Source organism: Copidosoma floridanum, unplaced genomic scaffold (genome assembly GCF_036245765.1).
Source record: "Copidosoma floridanum isolate Cflo_tuat_1 unplaced genomic scaffold, Cflo_Japanese_pri ptg000021l, whole genome shotgun sequence".
Classification (NCBI taxonomy): domain Eukaryota; kingdom Metazoa; phylum Arthropoda; class Insecta; order Hymenoptera; family Encyrtidae; genus Copidosoma; species Copidosoma floridanum.
Genome location: NW_028321898.1, coordinates 23,651,970 through 23,678,529, shown reverse-complemented (window position 1 = coordinate 23,678,529; position 26,560 = coordinate 23,651,970). Strand labels below are relative to the sequence as shown.

General features: G+C 38.5%; 3 protein-coding genes across 7 annotated transcripts; all 3 read left to right on the top strand.

Annotated features, from left to right (window-relative positions):
• The first annotated feature begins 333 nt into the window (after positions 1-333).
• Deaf1 (deformed epidermal autoregulatory factor 1) lies at positions 334-3,217 on the top strand. Of its 2 annotated transcripts, XM_089594215.1 has the most exons (5): positions 334-439; positions 688-1,569; positions 1,691-2,182; positions 2,264-2,704; positions 2,785-3,217. In XM_089594215.1, exons 2-5 carry the CDS (start codon positions 1,066-1,068, stop codon positions 3,031-3,033), a joined length of 1,686 nt encoding a protein of 561 aa, XP_089450341.1. In that variant the 5' UTR covers positions 334-439; positions 688-1,065; the 3' UTR covers positions 3,034-3,217. The 2 variants fall into 2 exon arrangements, with proteins under 2 accessions (XP_089450341.1, XP_014207749.2); XM_014352263.2 differs by lacking the exon at positions 334-439 and having other exon boundaries at positions 655-1,569.
• Positions 3,218-6,595: 3,378 nt separating this feature from the next.
• Dbp80 (putative ATP-dependent RNA helicase Dbp80) lies at positions 6,596-9,369 on the top strand. Of its 2 annotated transcripts, XM_089594887.1 has the most exons (9): positions 6,596-6,871; positions 7,121-7,135; positions 7,208-7,386; positions 7,484-7,576; positions 7,648-7,865; positions 7,937-8,114; positions 8,387-8,624; positions 8,681-8,843; positions 8,940-9,369. In XM_089594887.1, the coding sequence occupies exons 1-9, from the start codon at positions 6,806-6,808 to the stop codon at positions 9,191-9,193; spliced, it is 1,404 nt and encodes a 467-aa protein (XP_089451013.1). In that variant the 5' UTR covers positions 6,596-6,805; the 3' UTR covers positions 9,194-9,369. The 2 variants fall into 2 exon arrangements, with proteins under 2 accessions (XP_089451013.1, XP_014207770.2); XM_014352284.2 differs by having other exon boundaries at positions 6,598-6,871; positions 7,121-7,386; positions 8,940-9,368.
• Positions 9,370-9,804: 435 nt separating this feature from the next.
• Positions 9,805-26,024, top strand: Gpo1 (glycerophosphate oxidase 1). Of its 3 annotated transcripts, XM_023390516.2 has the most exons (13): positions 9,805-9,962; positions 18,704-18,834; positions 19,346-19,496; positions 19,610-19,832; positions 20,297-20,460; positions 20,552-20,664; positions 20,748-20,941; positions 21,021-21,409; positions 21,496-21,746; positions 21,818-22,165; positions 23,069-23,167; positions 23,227-23,328; positions 25,478-26,024. In XM_023390516.2, exons 2-13 carry the CDS (start codon positions 18,745-18,747, stop codon positions 25,610-25,612), a joined length of 2,259 nt encoding a protein of 752 aa, XP_023246284.1. In that variant the 5' UTR covers positions 9,805-9,962; positions 18,704-18,744; the 3' UTR covers positions 25,613-26,024. The 3 variants fall into 3 exon arrangements, with proteins under 3 accessions (XP_023246284.1, XP_014207767.1, XP_014207768.1); XM_014352281.2 differs by lacking the exon at positions 23,069-23,167; XM_014352282.2 differs by lacking the exon at positions 23,227-23,328.
• The last annotated feature ends 536 nt before the right edge of the window (positions 26,025-26,560 follow it).

The window sequence follows — 26,560 nt, the reverse complement described above, 5'->3', positions numbered from 1 at the left end:
TTCAATCTTCTGACGGTAGTGAAGATTTTCACCACAAAAAATAGTTATCGACATTCGGTATAAGGTCGTTTGGTGCATACCGACTGCAGCTAGTTGTTGTGATCTATCTTACCAACGTTCAACAATAAAAAATTTGCCGTAATTCCCGTGTAAAATTTATGTACTTATATAGTTATAATTTTTGAGATCGGAGCATTATTAAAAAATACAACATCAATCGTAATTTCACATAACCATCCCGGCGGAAGTGTCGGTTCTACAGCACTAGCGCCACTATTCCTGCGTTAATTTCCATAAAGTGGCGAGTTTCAGACACGACGAGAGAAGGCTCGTGACGTGACTGTCAACGCCACCAGCTTTTCTATCCTTGCACATTGTGGCGTGATTCCGAAGTTTCGAGAGAAGGCTCTCAAGGGCTGACCCCAACATATAATATATAGTGAGTACAAAAAAAGGTTTAATTGTTTATACAGTGTAAACTTTACACGTTGATTACACCCGCTGTAGTACATACAGGTGTATTAAAGATATATCTCACTATAGTGAACGCATGTCTCTGAGACTCTGAGGCTATATAGTTCACTTTAATGTAAGATATTTGTACATATATATATATATATGTATATATGTACTTAGGTGTATAAATTTCTCAGCATCATTTCACCTTTCGCCCACAACATTTTTCAGTAATGCAAACAAGCGACCACATGAACTCTCAATTTGTACAACAATTGCATGTGTTTGGACACCTTACAACCGAAACAGCTTATGTAAAAATCTAATGTTTTTACACTCTGCCATCTTTGTTGACTTTGTTTATCGCTTCAAGTTTTAATGAGAGAAAAAATAAGCCAAGGAGGCAAGGAAAGGAGTCGCTATCATATAGGCTCATGCAGACGCCGATGCATAAAAAAGCTATACTTACTCAAGTGCAAAGCATCAAGTTAAACCAGAGGCAGAGTAAGAATCAACGTTGTTTATTGTGTACAGAGTGTGTATAAATAATTATATGGGTAGGCGTGACCATTAAATATCGCATAAAAAAAGTTATTATCTGACTAGTGCATGGAAGTGACAGAAGTGATAAAAAAAAAAAAAGCCGCGAAAGGCGCGAAGAGAGGCAGGGGGACTAGGGGGTCACGAGTCGCGGAGACGGCGAAGAGCTCCGAGCGCGTCCGAGTAATGGAGGAAAGCCAGCACTCGGACGGCTCGGAGACGCTCGCCGAGAAGCCGGACATGTCCGAGCAGCTGGCGAACGAAACCGACGAGGCAACAACACGTGGTGCCGTCGTTGCGGTGGCTACGGCTCCGGAGACTTCGTCGAGCGTGTCGTCCCCCGTCTCGACGACAGTGGCATCCGCCAAGGTGAAGTCGTGCTCGACGGCCCAACCACAACAGCGTCAACAGGAGGCAGAGGTGCCAGTGACGCTGGCTGTTCCCGTGGCCGTAGCCACCAACATCAACAACCCTACGTTGCAGACCAACTCGCTGCCGGTCACTCTGCCGGTTAACTCGATCATCACCAATGGGACGACGCTCAACGTCATCACCTCGGAACAGCTACAGCAGGTGGGCTTTTTTGACGCTTCATTAGGCTTCGTTCACTGCCGTTAAACTCTTCAAACGGCTTTTACTAGTTTTCATGCAATGTTTCATTCACTGATGAATACAATTCTTGGCAATTTAACAGTTACAATCAGCAGGTGGTCAGTTCAAGCAAATGATATGCGTTGACAATGGCTTTATCTGTGAATCTCGGTCGGAGGACAAAAATGATCCACTGCGCTGGAACAGTGATATCAAGACCATTGTTATCCAAAAAAGTGATGACACAGACATCACACCGGTGCGAATCACGTCGTCTCCGGCACCGAATCAGGCAAATTACAATTGGACAGAGTCAGCCAACATGGCAGTTCTGCCAATTAGGTGTAAAAATACTAATGCAGAGTTGCACAAAAGTCGGTTCGGATCTGGGGGACGTGGACGTTGCATTAAACTGAATAATCAATGGTACACTCCTAGTGAGTTTGAAGCACTGTGTGGCAGAGCTTCGAGCAAAGACTGGAAGAGAAGTCTCCGTTTCGGAGGACGCAGTCTACAAACTTTGATCGACGAACAGATTCTCAGACCACACGCCACTTCTTGTACTTGTGCTGCTTGTTGCGACGATGACAATGCTGTAAGTATATGAGCCACAAAAAATTCTTGTTCATCAAACCTTTCCCAACATTTGTCCATAGCAATAATTTTATATTTATAGGCTGGACCAATTCGACTGTTTACTCCATACAAGAGAAAAAGACGATCTAGGGAGACTCTGGACCGAGATCAAAGACGAGCTCGCAGAGATGACTCTACAAATGACAGCGACAATGACGACAGCAGTAACGACGTCTTGGCTGACAAGACTTGGCCACAATTTGTCAGCTCAGATGAAATTGTCATACAACATAATCAGGACAGTGGACCAATAATAACGTCTGTGCAAACTAACACGGAGAATGTGCGTAAAAACAAAATTAAAAAAATGGAGGAGGATCTCAAGGAGATGAGTAAGATCCTCACAAGGTGTGTAAATACACTTGAGGAGCTCAAGGCTGAAGATATAAGGGAGTCCAGAAGAGATCTGATATCTCAACTTGGCAGGGGCGAGGTCATCGCAGCTTCTTTGCAACCTACCACGGATCCTCACGGTAGAAGAGTAAGTTTCTTCTAATTTGGCTTGTTTTCATAAACGCAAAGCTATTTGATTAACCAACATGAAAATTTTTTACTTTGCAGTGCAACAAATGTGGCAGGGAGGCATATGCGGAATGTTCCAATTGTCGACGCACACCATATTGTTCAACAGACTGTCAACGCGAAGATTGGACGGATCACCAGAATATTTGTGAAAACCTGGCGTGCGAGAATGCTACTAACGAACAGCAAAATCAGACTCAACCTGGACCTGCATTGATGCTTATTGTCGAAAGCAGTGGCATTGATACGTCCACTCTTGCAACCATGCAAAATGCTAGACCAGATTAATAGCTAGTTTTTTTTTTCAAACGTGTTTGTGAATTAACGGAGTCGTGAAATTTTTTGAGTATTAGAAATGAGTTAAAATGAATAAGATATTAGTTAGCCAAATTGTAGCTTTCGTAAAATTTTTTGAGATTGCCCAAGAGTGAGAAAGATTTTAGCCTATATTTTTTTGAGTCATATTTCTTTTTTTTATCATACTATTTAAAACTATTTTAATATATTGTTTCATAAATAAATTGAAATCAACAGTATCAAATTTTTGAAATACAGCTCAGCTAATTTCAAAGTTTCAAAGTTTTTAAAAATTGTTACAACTATCTTTCTAAATGATAATCATTATTAATGCCTCATTTTCTTTGAAACGTGCAAGCAACGTACCTTAACAGAATTATGGATTGTTGTCATAAACTATAAGACTGAATGATAGTTACAATAATCTTGATGGAAGGTGATGGTCTGCGGTATTCAAGTTTGTCATACTTAAAATATATTTTTGTAATTTTTTTACTGCGCATTTATATTTGAATGTAATTATACATCCTTTATTGATACAAACAATGTACTTTTTTCTGACAGCACTGTATTTCATTGTTTAAAAATACTCTTATGGTTAGTGTTTTACTAATCATATTAACCAAGTCAGTCAAGTTATATCGAATTTATCATAAAGTAAAATTTTATACTAATTTTTACCGCTCGTATTTATCAAATAATAAAGTATCAAGTTGTAAATACTTGTAAAAAGTAAAAAAATAAACAAAAACTATAAATTATTGTTATTCATCAACATTCACCACTTTTCCCTACAACACGTTAAACAATATACTTTAATACTTAACAATTTTACTCAACATCAAAGCTTATCGCATTATATTCATTAAATAATAATCAATTCCCGTACATTGGTTCGTTTGAATCATTGAAAAACTGAAAAATTAATACTTTTTTCTCAGTATTTGCAAGATTTCTTCATATAGTCGATTTTATTAAACCATATGAATATCTATATTTTTTAGGTCAACTTTTGGGTAAAAAATAGATTGTAAACTTGCCGCAAACAAAACAGACTACGGCAACTTTTTATTATCTATCTATAAAATTAGTTGCGGCTGGTTTATAATTGATTAAATAGCTCTAATACAATAAGTAATAATTATTTGGATCAGCGCCATCTAGCGGTCTTTATTTTTTGGCCAAAAGTGGCTCCTAAAATTCTCAATCAGAGCATTCAGGATTAGAGCCATTTAGTGAATTATAAACCAGCCGCAACTCATGATGAAGCTATAAAATGAAAAAATAACGATACGTGTGTTTTTGGCGGCAAGTTAACAATACGTCTTATGCTTGAAAATTTATCTTCAAAAGTACAAACACATAGGAGGTCAATTTTTTGGTAGAAAATAGATTGTTAACTTGCCGCCTAAAACACACGTATTGTTATTTTTTCATTTTATAGCTTCATCATGAGTTGCGGCTGGTTTGTAATTAACTAAATGGCTCTAATCCTGAATGCTCTGATTGAGAATTTTAGGAGCCACTTTTGGCCAAAAAATAAAGACCGCTAGATGGCAGTGATACGAAATAATTATTGCTACTTACACTAAAGTCACTTTATTAGTTATAAACCAGCCGCAAAAAATCTTATAGATAGATGATAAAAAGTTAACATTTTGTGTGCTACTTGCGGCAAGTTTACAATTTATCTTTTACCTTAAAATCGACCTCCAAAACCATCAATATTCTACTTATCTAATATGGCTCATAAAATCGACAATATTTACAAAATTTTAATACTCTAGACCTTTTGCTATTAACTAATGAAAGAACAGCCCTTCAACTTTAGATTTCCAATAAACAGTTAACTTATATATTATGTTCATAACAAAATTTGTGTTACAGAAATCGTAAATCACGATCAAATATACACGTAAATTAATCAGTCGAAAAGAGACAACTGAAGAAAAAAGGTCTTAAAAAGAAGCAGCCACACGAAGAGTCTCCTAGGAATGGAGCATCGGATCTCACTAATTAAAAAATACATTTATTACAGAGATGTAAATTTTAAGTGTTATAAGTAAACAAAGAACCCAACCTTCTCTGATCAAGTGAGATCCAATGCTCCATTCTTGTATGAGACTTTTCGTGTGACTGTGCTTCTTTTTCAGGCCTTTTTTCTTTGGTTGTCTCTTTAATGGACTGATTAAATTGTGCTTACATGAGTTAATGGCAAAAGGTCTAAAGTATTTTAATTTTATAAATATGGTAGATTTTATAAGCCGTATCAGATAAGTGGAGTATTTATACTTTTCAGGGTCCATTTACAGGTAAAAAACATATTGTAAACTTGCCGCAAGTAGCACAAAAAATGTTAACTTTTTATTATCTATTTATAAGATTCGTTGCGGCTGGTTTATAATTAATTAAATGGCTCTAACATAAGAAGTAATAATTATTTGGATCAGCGCCATCTAGCGGTCTTTATTTTTTGGCCGAAAGTGGCTCCTAAAATTCTCAATCAGAGCATATAGGATTAGAGCCATTTAGTCAATTATAAACCAGCCGCAACTCATGATGAAGCTATAAAATGAAAAAATAACGATACGTGTGTTTTTGGCGGCAAGTTAACAATACGTCTTATGCTTGAAAATTTATCTTCAAAAGTACAAACACATAGGAGGTCAATTTTTTGGTAGAAAATAGATTGTTAACTTGCCGCCTAAAACACACGTATTGTTATTTTTTCATTTTATAGCTTCATCATGAGTTGCGGCTGGTTTGTAATTAACTAAATGGCTCTAATCCTGAATGCTCTGATTGAGAATTTTAGGAGCCACTTTTGGCCAAAAAATAAAGACCGCTAGATGGCGCTGATCCAAAATAACTATTGCTATTTACAGTAAAGTCACTTTATTAGTTATAAACCAGCCGCAACGTATCTTATAGATAGATAATAAAAATTTAACATTTTTTGTGCTACTTGCGGCAAGTTTACAATTTATTTTTTACTTAAAAGTCGACCTCTAAAAATAGAGACATTCATATGGTTTAATAAAATCAACCATATGGCATTACTTAGTAGTAATTACTTTAATTACTACACATAACTTGACGTACATCTTACACCGTGCTCTCTTTACCAGAATGATAAAATCAGAGGCTGTAAAGTTACGTAGGTCGTGGTGGTAACGCCGCTTGGGGTGTTTTTCGCAATCGTCGTCACCAGCTAGCAAGTAATTAATTCAAATTGGCGCTCTACGTTACTGTCAGGTCGGTAAGTCAACTACCTTGAATTAAACTGGCGCTAAATGTAAATATTCAGCTGGCCATTATGCAGGCCAGATTATTATACGTAACAGAGCGCCAGTTAATTCAAGGTAGTTGACTTACCGACCTGACGGTAACGTAGAGCGCAACCTTAAATTACTTGCTGGTGACGATTGCGGAAAACATACCCATGCGGATGATCGGGATGACGCGGACAGCGGGACAGCGTTGGGTTAAGAGGACAAAGAGGAACACAGGTTGACGCTAGCGCCGCACGACCATGCGGCGTTACCACGACCTACGTAACTTCACCTGCTGGCACTGGCAATACTGCGTCAGCATTTGCAGAATTTAAGGGCTTGTGTTGGCATTTGGCACACACAAGGCCAGACAAGGCTTGCTGTCTCTGAGTATACAGTTGTGAAAACAAGTGATCCTTCAGCGTGAAAATTTAAGTGACTGCAAGCCCTCCCGAGCACATTTTATCATTTGTCCGTCTATTCATGCGAGGATGGAGTCTACAAAAATTGATTGGGGAAAATACGTGGAGGACCAAGAGAAGCTGCTGACTACACAGGTGACTTTGACCGGCATAACCTATATACCAAAATCAGTTTTCAGACTATTTCACGTCTTAATAACATTTACGTACGAGTTCTCTCCATAACTTTTAAATCTTTCTCTTTATTTTAATCGTCACAATTAAATTCACTCATGTTGATGTACAAAACTTTAAGGTTAGGTGTTTGTTGTTGATTGGAAAATGCGTTGAGTCCTGTGAATGAGATTTTGTTCAATCCAAATGTGATTTACCAACTGTTTGCAGCTAACGAATCTGGATGTTAAATCGGAGGAAGAAAAGAAACCTGTACTCGCGGCCGCTGACGTGGAAAACAAACCAGCAACAGTTCAGGCCGATGCGGACCAAGATTCCAATGCCGGGACGGACAAGGACATCTCGGCTGCAGATCAGTCGCTGTTACAGAAAAAGATCAGGAAAGGCTTAATCGAAACTAAGAACACGCCGGAAATACAGAGGAAGAATCCAAACTCACCACTGTACAGTGTCAAAAGCTTTGAGGCTCTCAATCTGTGAGTGCAGTGAATTACTTATTTTACTCGTAGTTTTTTCTTTGAGTGTCTCTTCGAAGAATACCAGTGTTTTCTCACGTTTGGCTTTTGTTTGTAGGAAACCAGAGTTATTAAAAGGAGTTTATGGTATGGGTTTCAATACTCCTTCAAAAATTCAAGAGACTGCCTTGCCAACATTACTGGCTGATCCGTAGGTTTTGTTTTTTTGTCGATTATTTTCCGCAGTTTTAAGTTTTTCTTTCAAAATTTGTTTGCTTACAGACCTCAGAATATGATTGCTCAGTCACAGTCTGGTACTGGAAAAACGGCAGCTTTTGTATTAGCCATGTTGAGTAGAGTTAATGCAACAAAAATGTATCCACAAGTGCTGTGTCTGTCTCCAACGTATGAATTAGCCATACAGACTGGGGAAGTTGCAGCAAAAATGTCTAAATTTTGTCCAGAAATAAAAATGAAATACGCCGTGAGAGGAGAAGACCGTAAGTGTTTCACTTATCTTGTATTATCTACTAAAGATTCACGTCAAAAACTATCACGTCTCTTATTTCAGTGGAAAGAGGAACAAAACTCGATGATCACATTATCATTGGAACTCCAGGGAAAGTTTTAGACTGGTCCATCAAGTTCAAATTTTTCGACTTGAAAAAGATCTCTGTATTCGTCCTGGATGAGGCTGATGTGATGATTGATACGCAAGGCCATCAAGATCAATGCATAAGAATACACAAGTGAGTGATTTTGTTATTCAAAATCAGCTTTTAGCTTTTTTCCCCCTTATCCGCCTCTTTCCCCAAGTAAGCAAGTCTTCCCTGTTAAATGTTGGCTTCCCTTTAGGACTATTCGTTTTATAAGCCGGTTAAGTAGCTTTTTATGGCATCCAAGGTTCTCATCCCATGGAGAAAGCCTGATATTTTTCGACGGGATTCTGACCCACGACCCCTAGAGTTCCTTCAAGCTACTTTTTCTCTCTTATTTTATCCATACGTTTTTCTCAATACAGGAAACTGTCTCCCACATGTCAAATGCTGTTCTTTTCTGCTACTTATGAGCCAGAAGTAATGGAGTTTGCAGAGATCATTGTCAGCAACCCAATCATAATACGATTGCTGAAAGAAGAAGAGAGTTTGGACAATATCAAACAATACTACGTCGAGTGTAGGGATCTTGATGGAAAGTATCAAGCAATCACCAACATTTATGGAGCCATAAGCATTGGACAAGCCATCATTTTCTGTCATGTAAGTTATTAAAATGAAAGTAATTGCTCAAATGAGCTAAGCTTTTGTTATTTCAGACGAGAAAAACTGCCAACTGGTTGTCAGAAAAAATGACAAAGGATGGACACGCCGTGGCCATACTCTCTGGCGAACAAACTGTCAATGACAGGATTGCCATACTAGATAGGTTTAGGGAAGGTTTAGAAAAAGTTTTGATCACCACAAACGTTCTTGCTAGAGGTAAGACTTTATTCTTCATTATCTAGATTATCAAAAAAAAAAAAAAAAACCTCGTCAACAATCAATGTGCATGCTTATTTCTCGATTTGTTTGCAGGCATCGATGTCGAACAAGTCACGATTGTGATAAACTTTGACTTGCCCATGAATCAACATCGACAAGCTGATTGCGAAACCTACTTGCACAGAATAGGTAGAACAGGACGTTTTGGTAAGAGCGGCATCGCGATCAATCTTATTGATTCACCTCACTCGATGAGAGTTTGCAAAACCATTGAACAACATTTCAAGAAAAAAATTGTCAAGTTGGATTCAGATGACGCCGACGAGATTGAAAAAATTGGTGCTTAAGTGCCGGTCACTTCCAGACTCAAGAATAACAGTGATTTCTTATATTTATATTAAGGATGATAAGATATGTGTGTAAAATGTAAAAGTTAGAGTTTGACAGAGCACTTTACCTTTTAACATACGATTAAGTTTTGACTAAGGTAGCAAAGTCCTTACAGAGAAATAAACATTTTTCTTAAAAAAAAAACAAACAAACGAAAAATCTCGTGCTCTTTTTTTTTCATTTTCTACAAATAACCCATTCAAGTTTCCAGTCAACCAAGTTTCAAGAAATAGGTACATCGGGGCTCGTAAATGAATTCTCTCCTGTGTACATAACAGCACGTGCAAGCTTACAAAAGCCCTTGCATGGTATTTCGCAACAAAATCCTCTCCAAAACTGCGCCAGCTACAAATGATGTACTCAAGTTCTCGAGAGGAAGCACTCACCCGGCAGCTTTTTTAACTTTTTCAAAGCAACGTAAAAAGCCTCTATTCTCGCGCCATCGGTATTCTCTCTCGGCGCGCAAGAGCCAAAGAAGGAGAGAGAAAAAAGCACACCTCGACAGCAGTAGCACCAGCTGGCAGCAGCGGTAGCGCGCGTGACAGCGCGAGTCAGTCAGTCCCAGGTGTCGGTCGTGCGCTCATGTATATGTCACCTCGGCGAGCGCGTAACACTCCGTACAGTATACAATCGTAAAAATAAAAAAAAAGAAAAAACGACGCGTGTGTGCTGGTGACGCGAGCCCTCTTGTTATACAATTGGATACATGCAGCTCGCGAATGACCTGTAAGTAAGCACGAAGCTCTCGTCATCCTCTGATCTTCAGAAAAGCTTGCAGCGCTGTTTGATCTTGGCACCTCTGTGTACTCGTATCGCCGTAAGCTCGCGTAACACTTTGCGTTCGGAAGGGAAAAAAAAAAGCTCGCACCAAATGACAGTCGGTCGAAGGGACGTATAGGTGTACAATGGGATCCGTGTGTCTCGGGCGTCGTTGTACGGGACACCGGGGACAGAGGGAAAATAGAGCTGAGGCATATCATACGCGACGCGCTCCTCGCATCGATTTTTCGACCTTTCCTCGCGGCGCGAAGGTTGAAAGCTCGCGCCCTCCTTTGCTATCGGAGCTTTCTTTATTGTTTTTCGGTGTCAATCGTATCGCATCAGCTGTGACGAGCAATTTTATTTATAGAAGCTTACACATCGGAAGCAGCAGCTATAGCTTTTCGACCCTGCGCCCAACGGGGTGAGGCTGCCCTTATTTCCCCATGTTTTGGTCGCTCGACGCGAGCTTTTCTTCACATCCCATCCACGTACTCTATGTGCACCCAAACGACAAGTGCGGCGATTGATATGAGTGCGGGTATACGCAGAGTGAAGGGAACGCGCGGTTGCGAGCTTTTCGTCCGTGGGTAGAGAGAGCGAGGGGGAGCTTTACATAACCCCGTTTTCCCCCGACGGGCGAAAGCTCTCGGTGAGCCCAAAGCTCGCCCGCCATTGGTCGGACCTGCTGACCTAGTGTGCCGATGTATTATATATTATGTTGTATGTGTTAGTTGATTGCATCGCAAGCACACACGCTCTAATAGTCGGCGGCGGAAAACAAGGGAGGGAGGAAAAGTTATACTTAATTTGATTTTCTAAAAGGGGACGGCCCGCTTAGTGTATACGCATCCTCTCTTGTTTGGCGATTTTTTACCGATCCCTGCGTGTGTACTCCGATACTATTTACAGGTGTTTGTGTGTATCTCTCCAAGTTTGATCGGTTTATATTCGAAGAATGCGCTTTACAATAATTATTGTTTACGTATAACATATGGACGCGTCGCAAATGTGTGCAACTTGATAATCGAGCGAAGGATGTAACAATAGCGTGGCCCTGCAGTGTCGGTTTAAGGGAGTCGTTGAAAAGCTCAACGCGTGGGTATGGACTCAATGTCTACTGTAATCAAATTATCGAAAGAATATGCGAAATCGGCTTCGCGTGCGAGGAAGATAAATTCGTGTCGTTCGATTAGTTGCAACGATTTCTTCCTTTTCTTTGTTGTTTTTCGCTAAAATTTATAGGGAGAAATCCAAACGGAACCGCCGGTATGGCTACAAGAACTAAAAACTTTCTCGATTTGTTTACGAACTCGCGTCCGGTGAATCATCGAGCGGTCGAAAAGTCCTCGTGTCGCGGCTACGAAAACCCACGATCTACCAACTTTTTCGTCACGACCACGTGCGCTCGGGACCGCACTCTCCGATCAGTTGTGCCTTATCAAACGAGAGGACAAGGAACAGAGACAAAAAGAAACGACGGAGAATGCAAGACGCACATGCAACTCATCCGGAGTATTATGCACAAGACGAATAATACAATATGTGTATCGGACGCGTGTTTATGAGCTAAGAGCCTATAGATCGTGAAGGTCGCGGAATGTACTATATTCACACACAAATATAGGTATGTTATTAACGAGGACTCTGATTGTTGTGCAATCGGTGTTTTCTCCTTCTCTCTATTTTCGTAGGCGCGAAGGAGGAAAAAAAGAAACCGGTCTCACATTGGCGTGTATCGCGCTTTCGATCGGCTTCTTGTTCGATTTTTATTTGTTCGAGGTAAACAATTTCAGTGTCTCCGTGCTATGTGTGTTTCCAGGCGCGCTAACTCATCTTTAACGTGAATCAATCTGTACGCGCGTTTACATCATCACATGCGCGAAGACGATAATGACGCGTACTTGCGGTTTTTAATCGGTACGAGCACGTGAGTTCCCGGACTTTTTTTTTATCTTTACGCGATGAAAATTCAAACGTGGTGAATCATCGGCGATTGGTTTACTTATCTCGCGGCGAAATTTGTATATTCTTTCACTCTTTTCTAAAATGCATGATTGGTGTTGCTATTTGTGCTCTGGGTTCCGTGGACTTGACCTCAAGATGACGGCACGGAGATGACCTCGCGTTATCGACAAAACGGCATTATAAATATAACAATTATCAAATAGTTGAAGCCGAGACATGCAACTTCGTCGTATCGTGCACACCTGCACTTTTTTTGAAAGTACCTTCGGAAAAAATCTTTAACTGTTTCGTCTTTGTTTGATAAACCTTTTGAGTCTACCTTTACACTACTGCAGTTGGTATTGGTCAAAATCGGTCAATACGTATCATTTCATGCGTTCATAATATGGTCTTTACTGATTTGCAAGATCAAACGATTGCAACCGCGGTTTTGTTCTTCAACGCCAGACTTGTACAATATACGATGAAACTAATGATCATCATAAACTTTTACAGCTGTATTGGTAGAATCAGTGGGCAAACGTGCCATTGGCTGGAAACTCGTGCACGTGTATTATTTATTCTTCCCTCTCTCGTCCATAGCTTGATACTATACACTGAATTTTGGCACAGGATTTGCGCTCAGCTATTTTCGCTGTAAGCTCTCTTGTTGGTTATCTCTCTTTTTCACGAATGTTATTGGGTACAGTTATTCACAATTTTACGCATTACTCTGAATTGGCTAAATTTATCAGGTTCCGAACTGTAAACGATCATTCGGTTGGAAAACTAAATTTTTTCACGCTTCAAAGCGACAAATTGCACCATATTTTTGAACCACAAGTAGCAATCGTATGTATACAGCAATATCACACGTAATCTCGCGTAATCTGGTGGAGCGATTCGAGATCTCATGTCAAATAGCCGCAGGTTGTAAGTCACAAGTGTAAACTATAAAAATTCAATTTTCAATCATTTTAACAGCACAAAAAATACGTGTCTCAAACTCGACTATGACACTTAATTGATTAGAGTTTAAAAAACAATTATGCCTCATACGCTTGCAACATGTATTTCTTTTATCCATCTACTGATTACTACATTTCTATTTTTTCAATTTCCGCAAGGCAAGTTTGATTTCCTTAACAGCTTTGAAAAAATTGTACATCTAACTCTTTGTTTGAAGATCGTTACCGATAATTGACGTGAAATGTAGACGATAAAGTGACGATGTTGCGATGTTATCAAGTTGTGATGAAACGTTGAGACAAAAACCGTCGTATTAGTTAAAAAGAATTTACTACTATATAATACTAATGAGATTCAAAAATCGTTGCTTACAACCAACGGTACTATTGTTTCATCCTATATACAGTGTTCATTGATCGGTAGATTATTCCTACTGATTGGATCATACGTTTTTCTTGCGAAATTACAATCAAACGACTTGTAGAGTTCCGTACATAAATAGTCAAGATTAGAGATGACAAACTGGAAAATTCAATACCAACAACTCATGCTTATCCGCTGGCACGGGCAAAGTGTAGCACTCCAGTCTATAGAAACAAGAGCAAAGCAATATAACAGAGTCATCGAAACTGTATGGAATCCGCTCTTGATTCGATGTTTGATGAAGGAAAAAAAAAAACTGAAGAGAACGTGATTTATTATGCTTGTGCTTCCGGAATCTATATCTCCACACAGACACGAGTGTCGTATCCCTAAATGTGAACCGAAGTGATCTAGTTTCGGTTAAGCCGGAACATATTTATTCTTATTAGGTATATACGGCTCGTGCACTTGACTTTTTTTTCAGCAAAGTTTCCGAACCTCGTCTTGATAAAACAAAACGATACACACACACATGGTACATAAGTAGGTATATCTTACTGGACTCTAGAAGCTTTAATTCCGTTTTTAATAACAATAATAAAACTAAGTATACAGTGAAAAGAAGCGCTCAATATCATAATCTCGCTCATCACGGTCCTATATCTGTTCGCGTTAAATAGAAAAAAAATTCTAGCGTCATTTTAACCGGTTCATCAATATATGCCTCTGAATGAAAAATGGATAATGATTGCAAATAATGAAACTTTGTTCACACGGGCTTCGATAGGCAAAATAAAAAAAGCTACCAATAACTCTTTCTTCATCACTTGTACGTGTACATTATGCTTCATGCAATTGACATTATACGTGCAACGATGAGTAATATACAATTTACTTGGCACCCTGTATTTTATACTTCACGGCATCTTATTCGGCGTCCAGTCAGAGATTATAACTGCGATTGTTACCTTCGAATTGTCATAGGAAGTCATTTTCGTCCTGAAAGATATCATGAAATCTCTGTTAAGGCTGAAAAAATCAAGAAAAACAATTTTCATCTTTGGTGTGATTAATTGTTTATATTTCACACGGATCATCCTGTTTCCCGAACAAAAACTAATTCATCTACATACACAATGAGTAGAACCCGTCGCTAATTTTAAGATCTCGATCGATTCGCTTACATTTGTAACTGTCAAATCAAAAATAAACAAAACAGGAGATTCGATAGCTGTAAAAGTAACTCGTAACTCTAGGCTTTTACTGAAGGCAAAAATGCATAACAGCAATGATGGTAAACACTTTAGAATATCGTGATTGTGGGAACAACTGAAATGTAATAAAAGTAAAAATAAAAACAACAATCATAATAACAATAACAGTTACAGTCACAAGAATATTAATTGTTCCGTTCACATGTACATAGTTAATCTACATAACATGATAGTATTTTTTTGCGATTCATTGAATCTTACAATAAGTTACATTAAGTTGCCATTTACCTTTGGTTTTTTTTCTTATTCTGAGTTAAAAAAAAAAAAAATCGTACGGATGGGCTTTTTCTTTTTAAAATGTAAATGTGAAGGATTTTGAATAAACGATCCATTCAGGTATACTAAACATCTTAAATAAAACAGTAATATTTAAAAATCGGTTATTGGTCCATCATTTTCAAACCCAAACTATGTCAGTGACTCTTTTACTAAAGATTCAATTGCCCCAATGCAACACAATAGAAAAGAGAAAAAATTTTTAAAATGATTGATAGCCCATATCAATATTAATTTTTCTCATGACATTTACTTCTTATTGAACTCACTTGTTGGGTTTACAGTATATATACTAGTACATTGAGAGCTTAGATACGTCTGTGGCTTATCACGCGGACAATGGATTTTTTGTCTACTTAACATTGTAAAGCAAAAAAACCTTACCATATCCTCAAAACAAACAAACGTTTGATATCTCACTCAAGTATACGATGGTGAGGGCGACAAATTTTTCCCAAGTCTTCGAAAGTGCCTAGGAGTGCACTCAAAGTCCACTGTCTACCGCACCAAATTTGCTCCATCTAAAAATAAAAGTCAAATCTTCCTTATTCCATCTCACCAAATTCTAAATACGTATACACCTCACACGCACAGCACCCGTACATTCGCAGCAATTCAAAATAATACTTACTAGCCTTTTGTCTATGTCAAGTTCGTCGCTTATTACGAGATCGGTGCCGGATAATATGTCGCTCGAATCTCACCCGTACACCTGCAGAGTCTCCAATATGTGTGCGGGTATTACATAAGTAGGTACATGTACGAGCTAGCAATGCTCGTCGCGTAACTGTACGAGACACAACGTTTGCCAACTCTCAAGTTGTCGTCATCACACCTTTGCACTATATGTGTATTCTACATAAGATATGCATACAATGTAAGAATCTCGTGATTACAGCTTGATCATGGGCAAAGGATTAGACGGTGTGAGGTCGTATGAAATCGGTTTTGAAACACTTTTTTTTCTTTTCTTCCTTCTTCTGTATTTTCAATCGGAGTACAATATATTGGGTTTACACCGTTGTTACATGCTGGCATTTACGATTTGGTCAGGATGAGTTATGCGGTTGCACAGGCGATACTCATAATTTATATGACCGAGCTTGCATTTTTTTTTTTTTTTTCTTTTTTTTTACACGTCCTCCTTTTTTACTTTGGTTTTCTAGGCACGAGTAATGCTTCGTTATAATGACGATGGATAATTGTCTCTTTCAGACAAGAGTATTTTTTATAAATCATTATTCCCGTTAAGTGTGATTTAAAGCTCGTGAGGACTTGAAAATGATTATTTTTCGTTTTTCACGAGTACAACGTCAGGATTTCTTAATATACTTACACGCGATATAACTACATCCTTTACTTGTAGGCCGTACATTGTCAAACGAAAATATCTCTCTGACCATGTATGCTTCCTCGCAAAAGTGACGGTGCGCGAGTCCGGTGTACGAGCTCCCGGTCTCCCTGAGGCTAAAATGGTACCGAGCCAACTCGTCGCATCGTCATAATCGTTCACTCGGCTAATATTTCCTTATCGCAGTGATTTTTCAACCTTGGCCGGCATGAGCTGTATTTGTTAGTATAATGTCTCTCCTCCCCGTGCGACGGTACACCATAGTTTGAGAGACAGGTGTAGGTTCCCGTGACCTTTTCCATCCGCCTGGACCTTCCATAGTTTTTTTTTTATGTATTTTTGTTTGCTGAACACGAACTTTGGTAGTGAGTCACTCTACGAGGAGGCATTATTTTTTTTTAATTTAATAAATTATCGATACTGCTGTTTCGACAAAAGACAATTTTTTATTTGATTCTTTAGCTTAATTAATTCAAACAACAAATTTTATACAGTGTGTATCTCTAGACTCTCCAATAAGAAACAGGTAATGCATTGTTACAGAAAGCTAGTGTCGTTCCAATGTGAATTTTTTAAAATTATTTTTTTTTTTGTTCTAATTTTTCTAAATTTTTTATACAGTGCAGTGTTATAAGGTAGAGTTATTTTGTTTTCAGTTAGTATAGATATAAACAAATTTGTTTTTCTTTCTTCCTTACGAATCCAATTTTGGGGAGAAAATCAAGTTTTGAAAAATACTCTCCTTTTAAAAACAATGTTTTAAATTAATTTTAATGTACTATGTGTAAGCTAAATGACAAAAAAGTAGTAATGACTTTTAAATGTTGATTTTAATAATCTGCATTGCTCAACTTTTTTTCAGGAAAATGAAGCAGCAGGTTTGTTTGTACTCGTAAAACAATTAAGTGGATAAGAGGTTAAAAATGGTTGAAAAGCTCATTTTTTGAAGCTTAGTTCTTGTAAAAGCATTCTAGAGTTTAGAGATGCGCACTGTATAAAACATTTTTATGTAAATTGACCAAAGAACCGGGTTTTTATTTATTCATAATATTTTTCAATGAAAAAAATTATATTGCTCGTACAAAAATCCAACCAAAAACATATGTTCATCAGTCAAAAGTATATTTTGAAAAATTTCTGTAAATCTATCCGAATTGAAAAGGTCACGAGATCCTATACTTGACCACCCGACTATCAGTGTGCGAATAAAAAATGTTTTGGAGGTATATATTTGGTATTACAGCCACGGGGATACGAATAACTGAGCATTACGTTTTGGCTCTGCCACATTGCTAATACGTGCTAAATGTTTCACGCGTCTATTGTCGAAGAATCCCAGTTTCAAGGGTACACAATGTTGTTCGAGAGATAGTGAGATATCTACGTGCGCTCTTTATTTTTGGCTTTTACAAGCTGAATATATAGGAAGGGATGTTTAAAATTATTCTTTAGATGGGTTATTGTTACCAGGCTTGGGGTAATTACTACCACACCTTTGATATTTTTATCGAGTTTACCGGTTGCTTGTTTTAACGGATGTTTTAATTTTTCCCGAAGAATCCATTTCATGAGACGAACACGGGTTATTTCTGTCGTATTATAACTGATTCCATCCAAACACGTGCCGTGACAATTATCTGTGCAATGAATATAAAACACTTGCACATCCTTTTGAATTTATTTAACCTGTTGAAAAATAAATCGGTATGCCACTCACAAGCCAAGGCGTTACATTGTACGTGCACGTGCCGATCAAACGTAAAATCGTCACTATATCGCACTAAAACTCGGCGAGAACCCAAGATTACCTCGAAACTAATTATTTCGCGTTCCATGAATCAATTATTCAACACTAATAATAAACCGCACAAGAATCAATTTATCGAGGAAGAATTTGTGGAAACACCATGATATCATAATTAATAGGCGGTGGATTGAATAAGCGAGGGAAAGAAGGATTGGCGCTGCAGGTTGGCAGTGGAGCCAGACTCTCGGGTGTCCCGCCAACAATGACCTGACCTCCTTCGGCTCGCTGTTCTTAATTTTCTATATCTCACCGTCGAGACGGCTGATGGTCGTCAAGTTCGAAAGTCGTTGGTCTAAGGTTACCGGGACACGCCGCAGTGAAAGGGCATTTAACAGAAATCGGTAACAAACATCGAACAATGTAATGTTAATTATTTAGAGATGGAAACTTTAAAAAAAAGCACCGTTGCAAACTATACTAGCGACGAACAATAATCGGTTGAGGGGCGGATTTAATTATAAATGCCGATCACTCGATCGGCAGAGACAAAGTATCAAAAGAATGCAGCATCAGATCTACTTTTGTCGCCCGATCTAAATTAGGTCGCTCAGCTGCTGTTTATTGTTATATACCCACTGCATATGCGTTCCTCCCCTCGATGAAGTAAGCTCCCAATTTATCTGACGCAACAATGTGATGCAAATTATCATAGCTTGTACACTTATTTGCAAGGTGTAATATGTTTTTTTTTTTTTTTACTACAAACACGCCTGTGTTTCAGAAACTTGTAAGCAGCACGAAAACGAGAGGAAAACCAAGAGTATGGCGACCCTAAGACTACTGGCGGCCGGGGCGAGCGCCCTCGGCGCCGGCACCCTCACATCGTACTATCTTCTTTCGCCCGACACCCCCGTAAGTACGTTTTCATCCACGTGTACTGTGCACAAAAATACATACGCGTCACGTCAAGGTGTTAAGACAAAGATTATAAGTTTGATTTTACTCTTGCACTTTGCAAAGTCGACCAAAGTATACGCGCGTGATCGGTAATTATTGGACACTTTTCTGGAAATTAAAAAAACATAAATGGCACTTGTAAAGCGTCCATTTCGCTATAGTGTAAATTAAAAACTCTAACTATTGTTTACAAATTTTAATTCAGAGTTCAAACTGCGATTGTGAAAAGTGATCTCGTTTGGTTGCCCACATACATCGATTATCACGTGATCCTACACTGGTAATTCGGTCAATAATAAGACAGACTTTTGGACCTGATTATCATCGATTTCTTACATCCTGGCATGTTAAGCTTTATGAGAGCCAAAGTATCACTCATCCCTTAAAGTTACATGGAAAAAACAATTGGTTTTTATTATTCAGTGAACAAACAACATGTATGAATAAAAACCCCTTGGTGTCGCAGGTACATGCAGAAATTGCACGACCGCCCAAGCGACCTCTGCCAAGCCGCGAGGATCAGATAGCAGCGCTGAAGAAGGGCGATGTATACGACGTTTTAATCGTGGGCGGTGGCGCTACGGGTGCCGGCTGCGCCCTCGACGCGTGCACGCGAGGTACGTACCCCCCCCTTTTTACGCTCAAATGGATTATGATGAAAAAAAAAAAAAAAAAAAAGAAAAAAAAAAAGTTAATAAACGAGCTCTGCGTCACATTGAATGACGCGAAGGACTGAAAACCGCGCTCATCGAGGGCGACGACTTCGCGTCGGGCACCTCGTCGAGGAGCACCAAACTCATCCACGGTGGCGTGAGGTATCTGCAGAAGGCGATCATGCAGCTGGACATCGAGCAATACAGGATGGTCAAGGAGGCCCTCAACGAGCGCGCCTCCATGATCCACAACGCCCCCCATTTGGCCCATCCACTACCGATCATGCTTCCCGTCTACACGTGAGTGGTTTTTACTACAATATGTGTTTAAGGCATTATCGAGATGTGCAATACATATATGAAGGTTGACGTAATCTTTTCGACGTTATTTCATTGATAATAACATCGTAAATATAATATAAAACATCACAAAATATCTCAAATACCGCGAGAGTCTAAGGAATATATATGGCTCTTAATTGTGCCTCGTCTACTGCAAGTGAAACTAGCTGAACTGAAAAGTTACTCGTCAACCTTTTGAAATGATGACTGGCATGTTTTAACATTACAAAAGTAACAACAATTTTTTATCATCGGTAAATTATTGTATGTTGTGAGTGGTGTTTTTATAAGTAAATACTCCGATAACGGGATGAGAAAAACCTGTATGTTACTGTGACAACCCTGTGCAGGGTATCTCGTGTAATTTCTTTGCGTTGCATTATAGAGTACCGGTCTACCTTGAGATGGTTTGTATTTTTCAGGTGGTGGCAGATACCGTACTACTGGTTCGGCATCAAAATGTACGACCTCGTGGCCGGCACCAAGACCGTCAAGTCCTCGTACTACCTCAGCAAGGGCGACGCCCTCGAGCTGTTTCCCATGTTGAAAGGCGACAAGCTCACGGGCGCCATTGTCTACTACGACGGTCGGTGACTTTTAATGATTTAAAAATATATGATATGTTCCTCGTAGATAATGATTGTTTGAAATAAAAACGTCTGTAACGAAAACAATAGGGCAACAGGATGACGCTCGAATGAACTTGGCGGTAGCTCTGACGGCATCGAGGCACGGAGCGACCGTAGCGAATCACGTGACCGTGACCAATCTCCTCAAAGGAATCGACAAAGTATTTGCCCAAATTCAATTGGCTTTTTTTCTTCATGTTTCATCAAATCACCAAAACTTTCATTGAAATACAATTAATCGCAGGATGGACAACGAATCCTCACCGGAGTCCACGTACGAGACGAACTGACCGGCCAAGAGTGGGACGTCAAAGCCAAATCGATTATCAACGCGTGCGGCCCATTCACCGACTCGATCCGAAAGATGGACGACGCAGACGTGCCGGAGATCTGTTGTCCCTCGTCTGGCGTGCACATTGTCCTGCCCGGCTACTACAGGTACAACTGTTGCGCCTAACTCCTCAGAGAACTGCACATCCAAACTTGTGGTTATTTTGTTGCTTCCTTCGTTTCTCAGTCCCGACCAAATGGGCCTGCTCGACCCATCGACGAGCGACGGCCGCGTCATCTTCTTCCTGCCCTGGCAGAAGCACACGATCGCCGGCACGACCGATCTGCCCTGCAACGTGACCCACAACCCAAAGCCCACCGAGGACGAGATAATGTTCATCCTCCAGGAGGTCAAGAACTACCTGAACCCAGACGTCGAGGTCCGTCGCGGTGACGTGCTTTCGGCCTGGAGTGGCATCCGACCCCTGGTCTCCGACCCGAACAAGCCCAACACCCAGTCGCTGGCTCGCAACCACATTGTTCACGTGAGCCCGTCGAAGCTTATAACGATCGCGGGTGGCAAGTGGACCACTTACAGGGCCATGGCCGAGCACACCATCGACGCCGCTATCAAAGGTACCTAAACAAACAAAACGAGTTTTACCATTGCGCCCATGTGTATATGTGTATAACGATACGAGAAAACTGCGTTTGTGTAACAGCTTGCGACCTCAAGCCCGAGCGAGGCTGCCAAACCGAGGGTCTGCTGTTGGAGGGTGCCCACGGCTTCAGTCCTACCATGTACATTAGGCTAGTGCAGGACTTTGGGCTCGAGTGCGAGGTGGCCCAGCACTTGGCCAAGAGTTACGGCGACCGGGCCTTTGCCGTCGCGAAGATGGCCTCGCTGACCGGCAAACGGTGGCCCATCATCGGCAAAAAGATCCACCCCGAGTTCCCGTACATCGACGCCGAGGTCAATATCATGATGTAAATTTTTGCTTTTTTTGGGGGGAAGCGTCTAATGTTTCGTTCGATGGGCCGTAGATACGTTACGGATGCCGGGAGTACGCGCGATCGGCTATCGACATGATAGCTCGCCGATTGCGGCTGGCCTTCTTGAACGTGCAGGCGGCGCAGGAGGCATTGCCAGGGATCGTCGACATAATGGCCGAGGAGCTCAAGTGGAGCGACGCGGAGAAGAAGAAGCAGCTCAAGGAGGCGACGGAGTTCATCGCCAACGAGATGGGCATGATAGTCAACAGGACGTCGCGCGACAAGATACCGATCAATCTAACCAAGGACGAGATACAGCTGTACATCAAGCGTTTCCAGATCATCGACAAGGATCGCAAGGGATACGTCTCCATCAACGACATCAGACGAGGACTCAAGGTTTGCTTGGAATTTCGAGTGACCTTTTTTTTCAATAATATTTGGGACTTTAAGTCTACCATTATATCGCGTTTAAGCTAGAATGGCAGCTAATCGGGAGTAAGGAAAATCGGTTGTTCATTTTTGTATGAATGTACGTTTCTTATGAATATTTTTTTTTCTTCTTTTTTTAACGACTGGTATTCAAATAAGTATCTAACGTTGAAATATTACGGTTATTGAATTAGTTTTTATCGTGATTATTGTACAAATGAAAGAAAGATTTTTTTTACTACGGAAAGGTATTTTAACTGGGATACTTGTAAGTATAACGTGTATGGTAATTTTTTTTAACTCCAATTCAAGCAAAGAGCCTCATTTGTGCCAAAAAATATCTTTTGCATTTAACACACGATCGTCAAATTTTACACCAGAGTGAAAAGTATAATTACAATACTTACATTTTACTTTTCTGATATTTCGTGAATTTTAACTATAATTTCTTTGAATTTACACTCCACATCTTATGATTTTGAATGATTTTCTTTTAAACTATTAAAAAATGGAGTTTTTTTAATGTAAAAAAAAGCTATTTTTCAGTTAAACGTATAGCTTTTATCAACCACATAACTTCTAGGCATAAACATTAAATTGTAACAATAATAGAAAAAAGGGAGTATTTTAAAAAGTTATCAGCTGGTTTAAGAATAGAAAGGTGTTCAAAGTCATTTAAAAAGTAACGAAGCTACAAATTCCACAAAAGTTCCATTAACTTTTTGATAAAGTTTGTATTTTTGATATCTACTTTGTTCTTGTATATATACATTTACGCCCATCTCAATGAATTATACGTCCATCGGTGAAATGAATAAGCAAAAATGAAGAAATAAAAAAAACAAAAAATATTGATTAACCATAATGTAGGCTCTCGGAATAAAGCTGAACGAATCAGAGATGCACTTGTTACTGAACGAAGTCGATCTCAGCTACAACGGCCAGCTGGAGCTGCAAGACTATTTACAGGTAATTGTCACTTGAGCATTGAATTTTAAAGCTTCGTTGTTTTTTTCTGACCTCCACAGCTGTTTGGCGACAAGGATGTACCAGGTGACGAACTTCATGAAATCCTTAAAGAAATCGACACTAACATGAACGGTCAAGTAGAACTGGACGAGTACCTTCAGGTCTGTCAAAGTCGATGATGGCAAGAAACAAAAACAAAAAAAAGAGATAGTTTTTATTTCGCAACAATTAATCAATTAATCAAACATCCACTGTCTTGTCTCTCTTCTGCAAAGGCTGATGAGCTGCTCTGACGAGACAAGTAGCTTTTTTGCAAGCTGTCGAGTCTTGATTTGTTATTTGTTTCTTCCAACTCTGTCGATTTTAGTATGCCTACTGCATTTTTTTTCTTTGATAAAAGCTGAAAAAAATTTAATCAAAATTTTTATGAAAACTTAACCGAAAACCTTTTTTATTAACTGAAATACTTTTGATTTTATTCTATTTAATAGTTTTGGCGAATCCAAACTTATCTGATGATACCTACGATACAAAGCCCGAAACTTTTTTCTTTTTTTCTTGTTTTAAACTTGATTTTTGTGATCTAAAGAAATAACCGGAGCTTTACCGCGGAATCCCATGGATTTTTTCGTTTACGATTAAATTCGACAGAGTTAGGAAAAACACACGATCTTGCGTTATGTTGTTAATTGTCCACTAGAACTTATTGCAACTTTATCCTCTTTTGTTATACGTGCATTAACTCTGCAACTCTCTTGTGTGCCAATACTTTTACCCGTAGCATCTATTCGAGTAGCTGTGGTTTTCGTAGTTTGCAAACGACACTTTTGTTCATTTTAATTTGTCTATTTGATACCCAAAAAAATACTCGTGCCCACATACATCCTCAGTTTAGAATTATTTATAGCCTTTTTGGCTTTCGTTCCCAAAGTAAAGTATCTTGTTTTGCTTGAAAGTTTGCCCAAGTGCACGGAGATTTACCAAGAATAGTATTTTATTTTTATGTGAGATACACAATGCATACGCCTCCGATGCTGAGAACATTTTTGTTTTAATATTGTACTGTGAGTGGTCCCTTACTTATACTCTAAAAACAGCGTACAACAGTATCGTCTCGAAAAATTCAAGTTACTAAGGTGTTGGAGATTTTATTAATTAATATACAGTATTTTACTCAAAAACACTCATTAATTTTCATTGGTCGACTTTTGGAATGATTACCAAATTTTTCACTTGCTTTTTTTAAAACTTTTTTTGGTAAATATGTATATATTATAATTAAGCAACGCTTATCTGTTTTTTTAAATATTTAAAGTCGAACGATGAAAATAAAATTTTTTTATAAGTGGTATATGTCTAATTTTACTAATAAAAAAAAAAGATTCAGTTACTATCACTTTGTTATTTAATTTTAACTAGAGTAATTTCAACTGACATTGCTAATATTCCATTCATATTTATTTTATTGATACAGTTCGTAATTTTCACTATGTATTGCACGAAGAACACTATAGTTTAGTTGTTAATGCTTGCCTGCCTTAATAGATGTAATTTTTAAGTATAATTGCAAGCTCTAGTATGAAGCGAGATGTCTACATTTTTAACTATTTTAACTTTTTTAACATTAACTGCACATTATAGTAGACAATTGAACAAATAGCTGATAGTAATTAGATCTTTAATTATAACCTTAATTTTTTTATGTACCGTACAAAAGTTTCAAAATTTTAAAATATGCTTTAAATTTTGTTTCAATCAAAAACATATAATTTTGCTGTGCATGGTTAAACTAATTAAAAATTAATAAAAGAAAATACCAGTGATTTTCAAATAGATAAGAGTAAATAAAAAAATGCGGGTCTGACAAAAAAAAGAACTTGTTTTTGATAATGTTAAAAAAAGTATTAAAACTTCAAATTATTATTATTAATAACCAACTATCCACAAACAAAGGAGTACTTCTTTATTAAAGCATATTGTACGAAAGTTTACAAGTGTTATTCGAACACATATATTTTTGTTATTATTAATTAAAATAGTATATTTTTTTCTTGTACAAAAACAAAACAAAATCAAAATTGTTTGGCAGATTGAAAATTTTCAAACTATTCCTTACAAACCTCCTTAATTTCTGGTGTGTAAAAAAGTATACAAATATCTCAAACAAGTATATCGGTGAGCAACAGATTTGAAAATCAATGGTACAAGCTAATGGATAGCTTATAACATAATATACACAATTTGAACATGTTTACAATAAACCTCAAAGTTAAAAATCTTCAATGATTCACGTGACACAATGTTTTACAGATGATGTCGGCGATAAAGTCCGGCCATGTGGCTTACTCGCGATTCGCGCGAATGGCCGAGATGGAGGAGGCCGAGCACGAGAAGGACGCGCTCAAGAAGAAAATCAGCGTCGAACGATCGGGCGGTGGCTTGTAAACGGCCCCTCCCCAACTCGTATACCCTCCCTTGCATCGACTCTCGCGCATCTTCATGCATTACTATTGTTATAATTGTTAATGCTGTCAAATCCTTTCCACTCCACCCTACATCCACCATCGAAGTTTGTTTTATCGCGATTACCCGTGCGACCAAAAACGAAAGATACCAGTACGTTAATAGTGAAAAATTCCTATCTTTGCTCTACCGTTGCTGCACACATTTTGTTCATTTGGTAGGAAGAAAATAAGAGAATTTGACAGAACAAAACTCTTTCTTGTAAACATTAGCCATTTTTTTTTGCGCTTTAACGAGGAATGTACTTTGGTGGGAGATTTGAGTGACGTACAAAACAAATGAAGGAAAAGAGAAACGATTTGTTGGAAAATTATTTTAAAAAAAATTGGTCTCTTAGTGAATTTTTCATGTTGAGGTTTTTTTTTTTTTTTTTTTCATTCGACTACGCGATCGCCACCGTTTCAACTGTCGCTTTTCATCCGCTTGAATGACAAAATAATATACCTGTGCCATTTTCTGTTTTAAGATATAAATGTGTCTTACGCCATTTTTTTCTCACACCATAAAATACAACGTCTCGATGGCGTTTCATGTTCAACTTTATTATGAAAATAATTCTAATGGAATTCACCAAGTGTTTTAAAAACTGGGACTCTTTGACGCTACACTGTCGTATACTTGCCTTTTAAATGTTAACTTAATAAAACAGGTGAAAATAAGAGAAGCTAAAAAAAATCATGAAATAAACCCATGAGATATTGGAAAATAGAATAAAATTGAAAAAAATGAAACAAAACGGAATCTAGAATGACTGGTAAAAGGAAAAAAAATCCAGTGTAACACTTTCTCATTTTGTACGGTGGATCGTGAATAAAATTTGTTTATAGATAATATTGCGTGTGTACATAAGATAAACAATTAACTCATCTT